Genomic DNA, 10,145 nt, shown 5'->3' with positions numbered 1-10,145 from the left:
GGGCCGCCCGGCGCCCATGGCCGCTCGCGACAGAGATGCCATTTCCTGGTACCAGAAGAAGGTGAGTGCGGCGCGGCGCGGGCGGGCGCGGGCCCGGCCCTGCCCTCAGCCTCCTTCTCCTTCCAGATCGGGGCCTACGACCAGCAAATATGGGAGAAGTCCATCGAGCAGACCGAGATGAAGGTACCGCTGGCGGCCGGGCGCTCCGGCCCGGGCCCGGCTCCCCTCGCCGCTAACAGGCCTTTGTTTTCGGCTCCGTAGGGCCTCAAAAACAAGCCTAAGAGGAAGGGTCACATCCAGCCCGACCTGATCGACGTGGATTTGATCCGAGGTGAGCGGCCCATGGGAGGCATCCTGGTGTCCCGGCGCAGCCGTCGCTGGGGAGAGGGGCCTGTGCTCTGAGGGGGTTTTGCCTTGAACTGTGAAGCGGCCCCGAGTGGTTCAGCTCCCGGGCCGAGCACGGCTGGAGGCCCCGGGGGGGACGCCTGTGCTGGCTTCAGTGCACAAGGAGCACGGACAACCTGAGAGCAGAGGCAGGAGTTTTGGGGTGGTTCAACAACAGCGGTGCTAGGGGGTTGGTGAGAACAGGCAGGGGAATAAAAGGCAGGATGTGCCTGTGGTTGAGCTGCTGTGACCCGTCTGGACTGTGGTGTCCTGGCCAAGGAGGAAGTCATAAGTAAGGAAATCCTTGTAATTCACAATTAATAACTTGTTTGTTTTTCCTTTAATTCCAAGGCTCTACGTTTGCCAAAGCCAAGCCCGAAATCCCCTGGACATCACTAACTCGGAAGGGAATTGTGAGAGTTGTGTTTTTTCCATTGTTCAGCCAGTGGTGGATCCAGGTCACTTCCCAGAGGATTTTTATGTGGCTCCTGGTGCTCTATGTTATGCAAGGTGAGGGGTGGCAGTGGTCAGTGCCACAGCCCCTGTTCTGCCAGGAATGGGACATGGTTTTGCAGTCCATGCTTTAAAGCAGAAGTATCCTGAGACCTACTTAGCGTGGGTTTCAAGATGTGTGGCACTAGGATTTGCAGAAATCATTAAACAGAATAAAAATGAATAGTCAAGGAAGAAAAACTGGGCCACGCTCTTAATGTTTGCATTTTTTGTACAGTTTGGGGTTTGTTTTTTTTTTCCTTTTCAGTCGTAGCTGTGGTGCTGTATTTCCTGGTGCCCGTGGTGAACCCCAGCGAGGTGCTGGGCCCCCTGTGCCTGATGCTGCTGATGGGCACCGTGCACTGCCAGATCGTGTCCACCCAGGCCCCCCGGCCCGCGGGCAACGGGCTGGGCCGGCGCAGGAGGTGGGGCTGGGCTGGGCTGGGCTGGGCTGGGCTGGGCTGGGCTGGGGAGGGGGGTTCATGGGGAAATGCGTTGTCTCCTATTTTGGTGTAAATGTGTTGTGTAACCGTAACGTGAAAACGAGAGTTTTCTGCTTTCCTTGTGATCTTACAACCAAGACAAAAGCTGCGGATTGACCGGGCTGTGATAGGGCTGGTTCCGTTTCATTTTCTGATGTAGCTTTTAAGGACAGTTTCTCCCCGTGGCCGGAGGAGGGCATGCAGTGCAGAACAGGGCATGCAGTGCAGAACAGCTCCTCAGGGCTGCGTGGGTCTGGTGTCCTGCAGTCACAGCTGCAGGGAGCTGCTGGTGTTCATTGAGAGCAGGGAAATGGTGGCAGAGATGACTGTGTGGAGTCGTTGCTGGGCATTTATGCATGTGGGAGATGGCCCATCTAGTAGATATTTAGCTGTTGGGTGTCTGACTCGGGTCAAACACTGATGCAATATATTGGAGCACAGGATGATGGATGTGGGTAGTTTTGCCTCCGTTTGATTTCTAGAACAAAGAATAGACCAGATTTTACGTGTTGCATCCTTTGCCAGTGGTATACTGGTGTCCTGTGGGTATGTGCATAACTTTTGTTGATCTAAACAACATCTATTTTATTTGGAAATAAGCATTCTGTCTGCATGACTTAAGAAAAACAGCATCTAGAAACTGCTCAAAACTGATTCAGATCTTTTAAGGAAGACCTAAAAGTAGCCTGCTATGCAAATTTAATTATTTTTTAAAAAATCAGGAAGTTACGCAAATCTGTGGGTGTTGATGGGAGCAGTTGGTCTTCTGACAAAACCAGCCAAGAGGAGCAGTTTGAACCTGCATCCATCCTGAACACCGTGTTCAGCGCGCTGTTCCGGAGGAGGTAGGTGATCCTGGCTGTGCCTGGCTCTGTGCAGGGACCCTGGGGAACGGGCACAGTGTGTTTGAGCTGTCACTGGCCTCCCGAGGGCTGCCAGTCACCTTCTCCTGGGCTGAAGGCAGGATTGGTGCTGCTGGAGGCTGATTCCTCAGGAATGCTGGTGTGTCCTCATTAGGAGCTCGTACCGTGTCTCACGGTGCAGGTAAACCTGAGCCTCACATGAGTGGCAGGAAGTGGTGGGGCTTGTTTTTATTTATCAGATAAGTGATTCTTGAATGTCTGTGCTGAAGTTATGTTACTGTTTTACCTGATTTCCAGAAGCAATTGTGCCTTTTAGTTTAAGTTGCCTGGGTAGTCATGCTACTTTTCACCACTGCACTTTTTCTAAAAATAACTAGAGGAAAAGGAAGTTGGATTGTTTGGGATAATGTTTTGTTGTCTTCTGCAGTTTTCTCAGATGAGTTTCTTGATGGTTTTTCAACTGAGAGGTCCTTTGTCTTGATGAGGACTTCTTGTCTTCTGAGCTACTCTTTTTTCTTTCTAATTTAGTTTTCAAAATAATAATAATATTTCCTTCTTGCTTTAGAAGTTTTAAAATACTATTAAGAGTTACAAAAGAACCGTCCAGTTAGAGACAGGCAGGGGTAAATCTCTCCAGCAGGATCTGGACACAAAGACCCTGTCAGCAGAAGGCAGTTATGTGTTCCCTTAGCAATGCTGTTTGATGTTGTACCTCTGTGGCAAGTGAAAGAGGCCATGATGTTTTCCTCAGAGTTTTTTTCTGACATAAAAGCATTTAATTGTATTTTCTCTCACAGAGTTAGAAGAGTGAAGTTGGTGGCTGAGAAAGGAACTGAGACAGAGGCTGGTGTGAGTGCTGTGGGTGCTGCCTTTGCACACAGACACACCAGATCTGAACACAGGCTGTTGCACTTCAAAGAGAAAAGTAAACTTTCCGATGGGGAAAAGAGCCATCAGGTACTGGCAGGGAAGATTCACTTAAAGTCACCAGTTTCTCTGTATTCTGTATGTGCCCCAAAGTCTGTTGATTCTTAACTGTGTGGTTTGATCCAATAGAAGACACTCCCTGCTTCTACTAGTCCTTGCTTGCATGTAGAGCAGCTAACCCCCTTCCTGCTTCTTGGCTGAACAGCTGGCAGGGAAGTGTCAGCACTTTCCATCTGTTACAGCAGCCAAGTGTTGTTCAGGCTGGTCCTTTGCTGTGCCTGAGCCTCACGCAGGGTGTTGTGTGGCTAGGGGGGCTGCTCCACCAGGGGGGCTGTTTCTGAGGAGCTCTCCAGTGAGGAGGACACTGAAGCGATGCGCCAGCGGGTCTTGTTGCGCCAGAACGTTGAAGGGGCTTCCAGTGACAACAGCTATGAGGAGAAGAGGAGGAGGCCTCTTGTTTCTCTGAACCAGGCTGTCTCACAGGTACTCGTGTAGAATATATGCCATTTTCCACACTGTTTTTTGCTATGGATAGTGAGCTGGTTTTCCTCTGGTTTTGGCAGGTCAAGCAAACCCTGAAAGGTGCCAGAGACTCTGACAGTGTTGTGGAGTCTGAGCTGGAATCCACACTGTATAGTCAGGTAAGGTGACAAACTCAAGGGACAGGGCTTGATTGGGCCTGCCTGTGCTGGGGCCATGGTTGGATGATGGTGCCTCAGTGTCCCAGGGACAAGGTGTGGCCTCCCTCGGGCTTGTTAGCAGCTTTGCAAACTGTGTTTGCAATTAGGAGTATATTACTTTGTTTAACAAAAACAGAACAAACAACAAACAAATCACTCTCCTGGCAGCCACTCTGCTGGTCTGGGCTGCCTCCAATTCCTGGTGTTGAATTGCTACAGTTGCTCCTGTGACTCAGGAGGCAGCACAGTGTTGTAGCTTTTATGCTAGTAAGTTTTTGATTTTAAAATGAATACATTATTCTGTGATACTCATTCACTTCGTTACTTTGTTTATCTTGCCCTCTGCCACCCCTCCACCTGAAAATAAAATAGAAATAAAATATCTGAATATCAAATTATAAAATTATATAAATAAGTACAAAGTATAAATGAAATCTTACTGTAGATTATGCAGAAGCCAGAAAACTTTAGCATTAGAATGAGTAAGTCGATTCTTATTGTGAAGTTTGGAACAGAGGTGGGGCAGTCGTGCTGTGTGAGTCCCCTCTGCAGCTCTGGTTGCACAAACTGTCCCTGAGGGGTCTTGTCTTTCCCAATGGCCTCATGGGGGTGGGACCAGGGGCTCCAACCTGCCCTGGGCTGGGGGGGAAGGGGGTCTGCAAACCAGGTGTGGGGCTGCACTGTCAACACTCTGCTCTTCTGCAAAGGACTCGAGGTCCTGCATCAGTGGGGGATCCCGGAGCTGCAGCGTGACCCGGAGGGACTCGGAGAGCACCCGGCAGGACTCGGAGACCGAGGACATGCTGTGGGACGACCTGCTGCACGGCCCCGAGTGCCGCTCCTCGGGCACCAGCGACAGCGAGGAGCTGAGCGCCAGGGCCGCCCGGCGCGACCCGGCCGAGGACGTGTTCCAGCAGGTCTGTCCTGTGCGGCTGGGAGCTGAGAAGGCTCTGAACGGACACACACAGACACAGACCCCTCCCTTCTCCTTCCCCCCGCCTTCCCAAGGAATTTGAACACCACCTCCCAGTGCTGTCGGTACAGTGTAACCACAGCTGACCACACCAAGTGAGCTAAATGGCATCAATGATCAGCTCCCTCCTCCCTGCTGGCATTACCTGGACCACTGCTAATCCCAAAACAAAGTATTTCACCCAAAGACAAATTTGGAATCCTCCTCTCAATCTAAATACTTGAATTATTTAATAGAGGACAGAAATAGATGATGTACCTTTTGCATTCTTTTGTTTTATAGAACCATTTGTTTTGGCTGCAGAACACAAGTCCAGCATCTGCAAAAGTGAGTGCACTGATCTGGGAAGGGAATGACTGTAAGAAGGTGGACATGTCTGTGCTGGAGATCAGTGGGATTATCATGAGCAGGGTAAGAGGGCTGTAAGGCAGTGCAACTTCCCTCCCTCCCTCCTGCTTTAAAAAACCACCACCAGAAAACTTGAAAATAGCTGTACATGCAAATATGAAGTGCAGTATAAAACTGGTCCTTCCTCAACTGCAAATACAGCTGTCCCAAAAGTTCTTACTTAAAATCACATAAACCAAAATGTAGAAGGTCCTGTTGAAGACTAATGAGTGCTGATGCTTGTTGGCTGCCTCTGCAGTGTGCTGAAGGTGGGGGGTTATTTCTTGACTGTGTGTTGTTGGTTCTGGATGGAAACAGGTGGGATTATTTTAGGCTATGTCCTTTGAAGGGAACTGCATGCCTGACTGAATTAATACTGCCAGAACAGCATGCCTGCTCCTTGATGCAAAAAAAAAAACAAACAGGAAATTGTCCTGTGTTTGTTCCTGCTTGCCAGGTTAATGCGCACCAGCAAGGAGTGGGGTATCAGATGCTGGGGAACCTCCTCACCATCGGGCTGGCGTTCCTGCCGTTCCTCTACAGACTCGTCCGCGCCGATCACCCGGAGCAGCTGTGCTCCATTTCCCTGAAGGAGCTTTTGCACATCTTCTGTGGGGCACCTGCCAGCACCCCTGTCATCGTTCTTTCTGCCATCAACTTCCTTGAAAGACTTTGCTTAACCTGGATGTTTTTCTTCATGATGTGTGTTGCTGAGAAAACCTACAAGCAGGTAGGGGGATGTTCTGTTGCCTTCCCTGAGCCATGGGGCAGGTGCTCGACCACAGCCAAGCCGCCTGTGATGGGACACACTGGCAAGGCAAGCATGGCTCAGCCAGCTGACGTGTCAAAGCTGGAGAGATGTCCAAGAACTTTAGGTTGGAGAGTCTGGTAAGACTCCTGTTCATCTGTCATAAACTTAGGCCTGTAAGTCCCCTCCTGACCCCTGTTCTCCCCCTCTTACCCTGCCCCCATGGGACAAATAATAATAAGGGTTATTTTGGGTGCATCACACACAGCTCCCTCAGGACTGTGAGCAGCAGCTCTGTCGAAGTGGCTGTGGTGTTGCATGGTAGGCAGCTGGGATTACTGCTCTAACCTCCCACTGCCACACACACACACGTGGCCACTGCCAAGACTCTTTGGCCTCCTCCATGTGCCACAGGGCTGACCTTCTCTGCCAGTTAACACTAAGCCATCCCAAGCAGTCTTTTTTGTTTAAGACTAATTTATGTTTGTGTGTGCATTTTTTGTTTTTAATTTGCAGAGGTTTTTGTTTGCCAAGCTTTTTAGTCACATCACATCAGCTCGGAAAGCCAGGAAATACGAAATTCCTCACTTCAGACTCAAGAAGGTAGAAAATATTAAGATCTGGTTATCCCTGCGTTCATACCTAAAGGTGAGTTCTCATCCAGGATCTGATTATTTCAGGGGGGTGTAACTAACTCTGCAGGTACAGGAGCTGCACCCCAGTGCTGTCTGCCCCCCTGGACATCCCTGCTCTTCCCCTCACAAGTCCCAGCCCCACATCCCAGCTCTGCCTCAGCCCTGACTCCCTCTTTGTTTCCGCAGCGACGAGGCCCGCAGCGATCCGTGGACGTGGTCGTGTCCTCCATCTTCCTACTGGCTCTTTCAATTGCTTTTATATGCTGCGCCCAGGTGAGACTGTAAGTTTTTAAAAAATAAATTTTAAAAAAAGTAGAGGGAACCCCCAAGCACACACAACAGGCATTTTATTGCCCATTAAATGGAAAGAGGGAGGAAAGAGAAAGAACAAGCATCCTCTTCTCAGCAGAAAGAAAAAAAACACAACCAAATTCCAAGCTAAAGCCAGATTAGAAACAAGACCTTTTACTTCAACCTTTTAACACAAAGGAGTTACACTTCAAGGGAAAAACTGTCAGTAGTTCTAGAGCATGGGTGTCATCAGAGGAGTAAGGGCAATTTCTCCTGACAACAGGCATGTTCCTTGTTATTGACATGGGTGCTTTTTTCCCCAATACAGGTTCTTAAGGGTCACAAAACATTTCTGAATGCAGCCTACAACTGGGAGTTCCTCATCTGGGAGGCAGCACTTCTTCTGTTCTTACTACGTCTGGCATCTTTGGGCTCTGAAACCAACAAGAAATACAGTAATATTTCAGTCTTGCTCACTGAGCAGGTATCTCCATTTGGATTATTCTCTCTTTGGCTTTGTGGCTTGTTTGGATATACTTGTTGCCTTTGAAACCAGTTTAAAAAATACTGGAACCCAATTTTAAAATTTAGAAGATAATACTTGTGCTGCACACACGGAAATAAAACACTGCAGCTGGGGAAAGACAAGCTGTTAAACATTTGGACAGACTCATATTCTAAAATTCTTAATTATTTTTATCTCTGGATCAACATGTTAGCTATGTCAATTGGAAAAGAAGAATCACTGCTAAATTCCTGTCTGCGGATGCATTGCTTCTTCAGGGGTGACAGCAGAGTGCAAAAATTCGCTCTAGTTTCCTTCAGTTAGAAAGGTAGTTGGGAATTAGTGCTGGAATATTAACATCTGGTGTGTAATGTCTCTGTCACAGATCAACTTATACCTCAAGATGGAGAAGAAGCCAAACAAGAAGGAGCAGCTGTCTCTAGTGAACAATGTTCTAAAGTTATCTACAAAGCTGCTGAAGGTGGGTGCCCCCGAGCACAGAGCTGTGCTGTTTTCTGGAAGCAGTGGCTCATGACAGGAGTGTGGGGTTGTGCTTTTCACATTTCTCGTCTCTTCATCAGTTAGTTCTCAAACAAAAGGAGTTATTCTGTGCTTCCATAGTCATGGCATAAGATCAAGCAATACAAGACTGCTGTGCTTAATTAGTGCTGCAAACATTTGATTAGTAGCAGTTTACTGCAATTTAGGGAGGCGAGAGGAGAGGCCAGTCTGAGCTGTCTCTCTCTCTGCTGCTTGAATTGCATTTCCTCTCAGCAGCTTCAGTGCTGAAGGTTGTTGACAGCAGCAGAGTAGATATGTGGGAAAATAAGAGCCTAGTCTAAAAGTAATTTAAATTAGTTTGGAAAAATTCAAAAGCCTCTTGTGCCAAGCTCCTGTTATGGAGCCAGTGTGGCCACAAAGAAGACTTTTCAGATTGAATATGGCTAACAGAAAACATCTTTGAGCTGGGAGGGCCATAAGAGAATGGGAATTTCTGCATGTACATTTAAGGATACAGAGGCAAAGTCTGCCAGAGAGCCAGGATCAAGCTAGACATCAAAGGATCAATTGCTTCTGGTATGGACAAATGCTAATGGACTTTTTTTTCCCTTTCACTGCAGGAATTAGATACTCCATTTAGGCTGTATGGGCTGACCATGAATCCATTAATCTACAATATAACACGTGTTGTGATACTCTCTGCTGTCTCAGGTGTTATCAGTGATCTTCTAGGCTTCAATATCAGAGTAAGTACAACGGGAAACAGCTGGTTGGGGTCTCTCTGGCACCACTGCCAAAGTCCTCCCACCACACAGCAAGGTCCTGGGTTTGAATCAGGCTCAGTCAGCCCAGTAGTTCAGAGAAGAGACCGTGCTGGATGAGTCACCATTTCCCTGAGCCAGTGCTAGGGGGAAGGACAAGCCTGACTTGAATTCCTGTTCAGGTCTGTGTGCAAAGTTGAAGCTGTTAGTCAGAATCTTGGGTTCTTTCCCTGCCTCCTGTGGCTCACACTGAAACTGCAGCTCGCTGAGCTGAGCATTCACAGCAGGATGGGTGAAGGTGACAGTCTTACCTATAGATGAAAAGCAATCAGACCCACACTCTTCTCTCTTTGCAGTTATGGAAAATTAAACCATGACCTGACCAAACACTTGACCCTGCCACGACAGACCAGAGAAAGCCAAGAGCTTGGACAAAGAGCAGAGGTGCCCTCCAGGTATGGAAATCTGTCATTACCATTTGGGAAACAGATGCTTGGTGTGTGCATCAAAAGTTCTCCCTCTGCTTTACTGTTCTACAACATCCAGCATAAACTGGTCTGATCAGTGAAGTCACCCATGGTAGCTCATGGGGACAAACTCCAGCTGGCACCAAGCCCTGAGAGTTGCAGGTGGACACCAGGAGCCCTGAGAGCTGTGACTGGAGGGAGACCCACGATTGTACAGGTGCCTTTGGCTGTAGCACCTGAGCCCTGTACAGGTGACAAGTTTCAGTTAGCATCCTCTGCAGAGAGCTCTGGATGTCCTGGAGTGTTTCTTTCCTTAAAACCTTGGTGTGTTTGAGGTGCTGCCTCTTCATCCCCACCTGCTGCAGGTGCAGTGGAACCTGGTCTGCACAAGAGGAATTCTGCCTCCACTTTGGCAGTGAAGCAATAACAGAGCCACGCCGATTGGCTTCTGTTGGGTCTTCTGCAAATAAATGATCATTTTGTGAAAAGATTAGTGACAGGAGAACAACCTTGCACCACCAACTCCAAGTGAAGCACTGATCAACCATAGGACATGTTGCTGTTTGTTTCCTGGGACACCTGATCTATCTGGGACCTTCCTGGTGTCTCTGATGAGCTTTGCTCCCAGCTCTGGGAGCTGCTGCAGTTGTGCTCACAGGGGCTCCTGAGGGAGAGAGGGGGCAAAGGCTTCCTCACCTGAGAGAGAGGAGTGTTTAGAAAGGGCACAGGAAAGAAACAAGATGTTTTAGACACTTCTAAAACTTATACTTTCCTTAACTGACTACTATTGCCTGTTTATTAACTAATGAAAAAAGTAACCTGAAGAACTTCCCATAGCTTCCTGCTGTCACATACAGGGTAAGGTGGAGTAAGAATTGTTGGTAGTAAATTGTTTACAGGTATTTTCTGTATGAGGAAAAGTTGTAAGATGTACAAGGAGATGACAATTTTATATATCAAATGTACAAATAAACCTAGAGTACAAGTATTTCAACATTAACAACTGATTCTACATGACTTGATTTTTTCAGGGGAGTCAAGGGAACTTC

The 10,145-nt window shown here is 48.2% G+C and overlaps 1 protein-coding gene across 2 annotated transcripts; it reads left to right on the top strand.

The window, feature by feature from the left end:
* The first annotated feature begins 10 nt into the window (after positions 1–10).
* On the top strand, positions 11–10,099 carry PHTF1 (putative homeodomain transcription factor 1). 2 transcript variants are annotated; one of them, XM_051638791.1, is made up of 18 exons: positions 11–61; positions 127–183; positions 262–331; positions 736–894; positions 1,145–1,301; positions 2,081–2,203; positions 3,019–3,178; positions 3,458–3,631; positions 3,712–3,789; positions 4,536–4,745; positions 5,084–5,212; positions 5,646–5,918; positions 6,453–6,584; positions 6,758–6,844; positions 7,191–7,346; positions 7,753–7,848; positions 8,489–8,614; positions 8,986–10,099. In XM_051638791.1, the coding sequence occupies exons 1-18, from the start codon at positions 17–19 to the stop codon at positions 9,004–9,006; spliced, it is 2,253 nt and encodes a 750-aa protein (XP_051494751.1). In that variant the 5' UTR covers positions 11–16; the 3' UTR covers positions 9,007–10,099. The 2 variants fall into 2 exon arrangements, with proteins under 2 accessions (XP_051494751.1, XP_051494752.1); XM_051638792.1 differs by lacking the exons at positions 7,753–7,848; positions 8,489–8,614; positions 8,986–10,099 and having other exon boundaries at positions 6,758–6,852; positions 7,191–7,307.
* The last annotated feature ends 46 nt before the right edge of the window (positions 10,100–10,145 follow it).

The sequence above is a fragment of the Apus apus genome, chromosome 23 (genome assembly GCF_020740795.1).
Source record: "Apus apus isolate bApuApu2 chromosome 23, bApuApu2.pri.cur, whole genome shotgun sequence".
Taxonomy (NCBI): Eukaryota; Metazoa; Chordata; class Aves; order Apodiformes; family Apodidae; genus Apus; species Apus apus.
Note: the sequence above shows the minus strand (reverse complement) of the source record. Positions and strands in the feature narration are given on the sequence as shown.

What these genes read in the sequence shown, in the direction of transcription:
- PHTF1 (XM_051638791.1), top strand. Translation starts at nt 17, where the DNA reads ATGGCCGCTCGCGACAGAGATGCCATTTCCTGGTACCAGAAGAAG. An exon ending in TTTCCTGGTACCAGAAGAAG is followed by an intron (nt 62 to 126) that starts GTGAGTGCGGCG and finishes TTCTCCTTCCAG; the next exon opens with ATCGGGGCCTACGACCAGCA. An exon ending in CAGTCTTGCTCACTGAGCAG is followed by an intron (nt 7,347 to 7,752) that starts GTATCTCCATTT and finishes TCTCTGTCACAG; the next exon opens with ATCAACTTATACCTCAAGAT.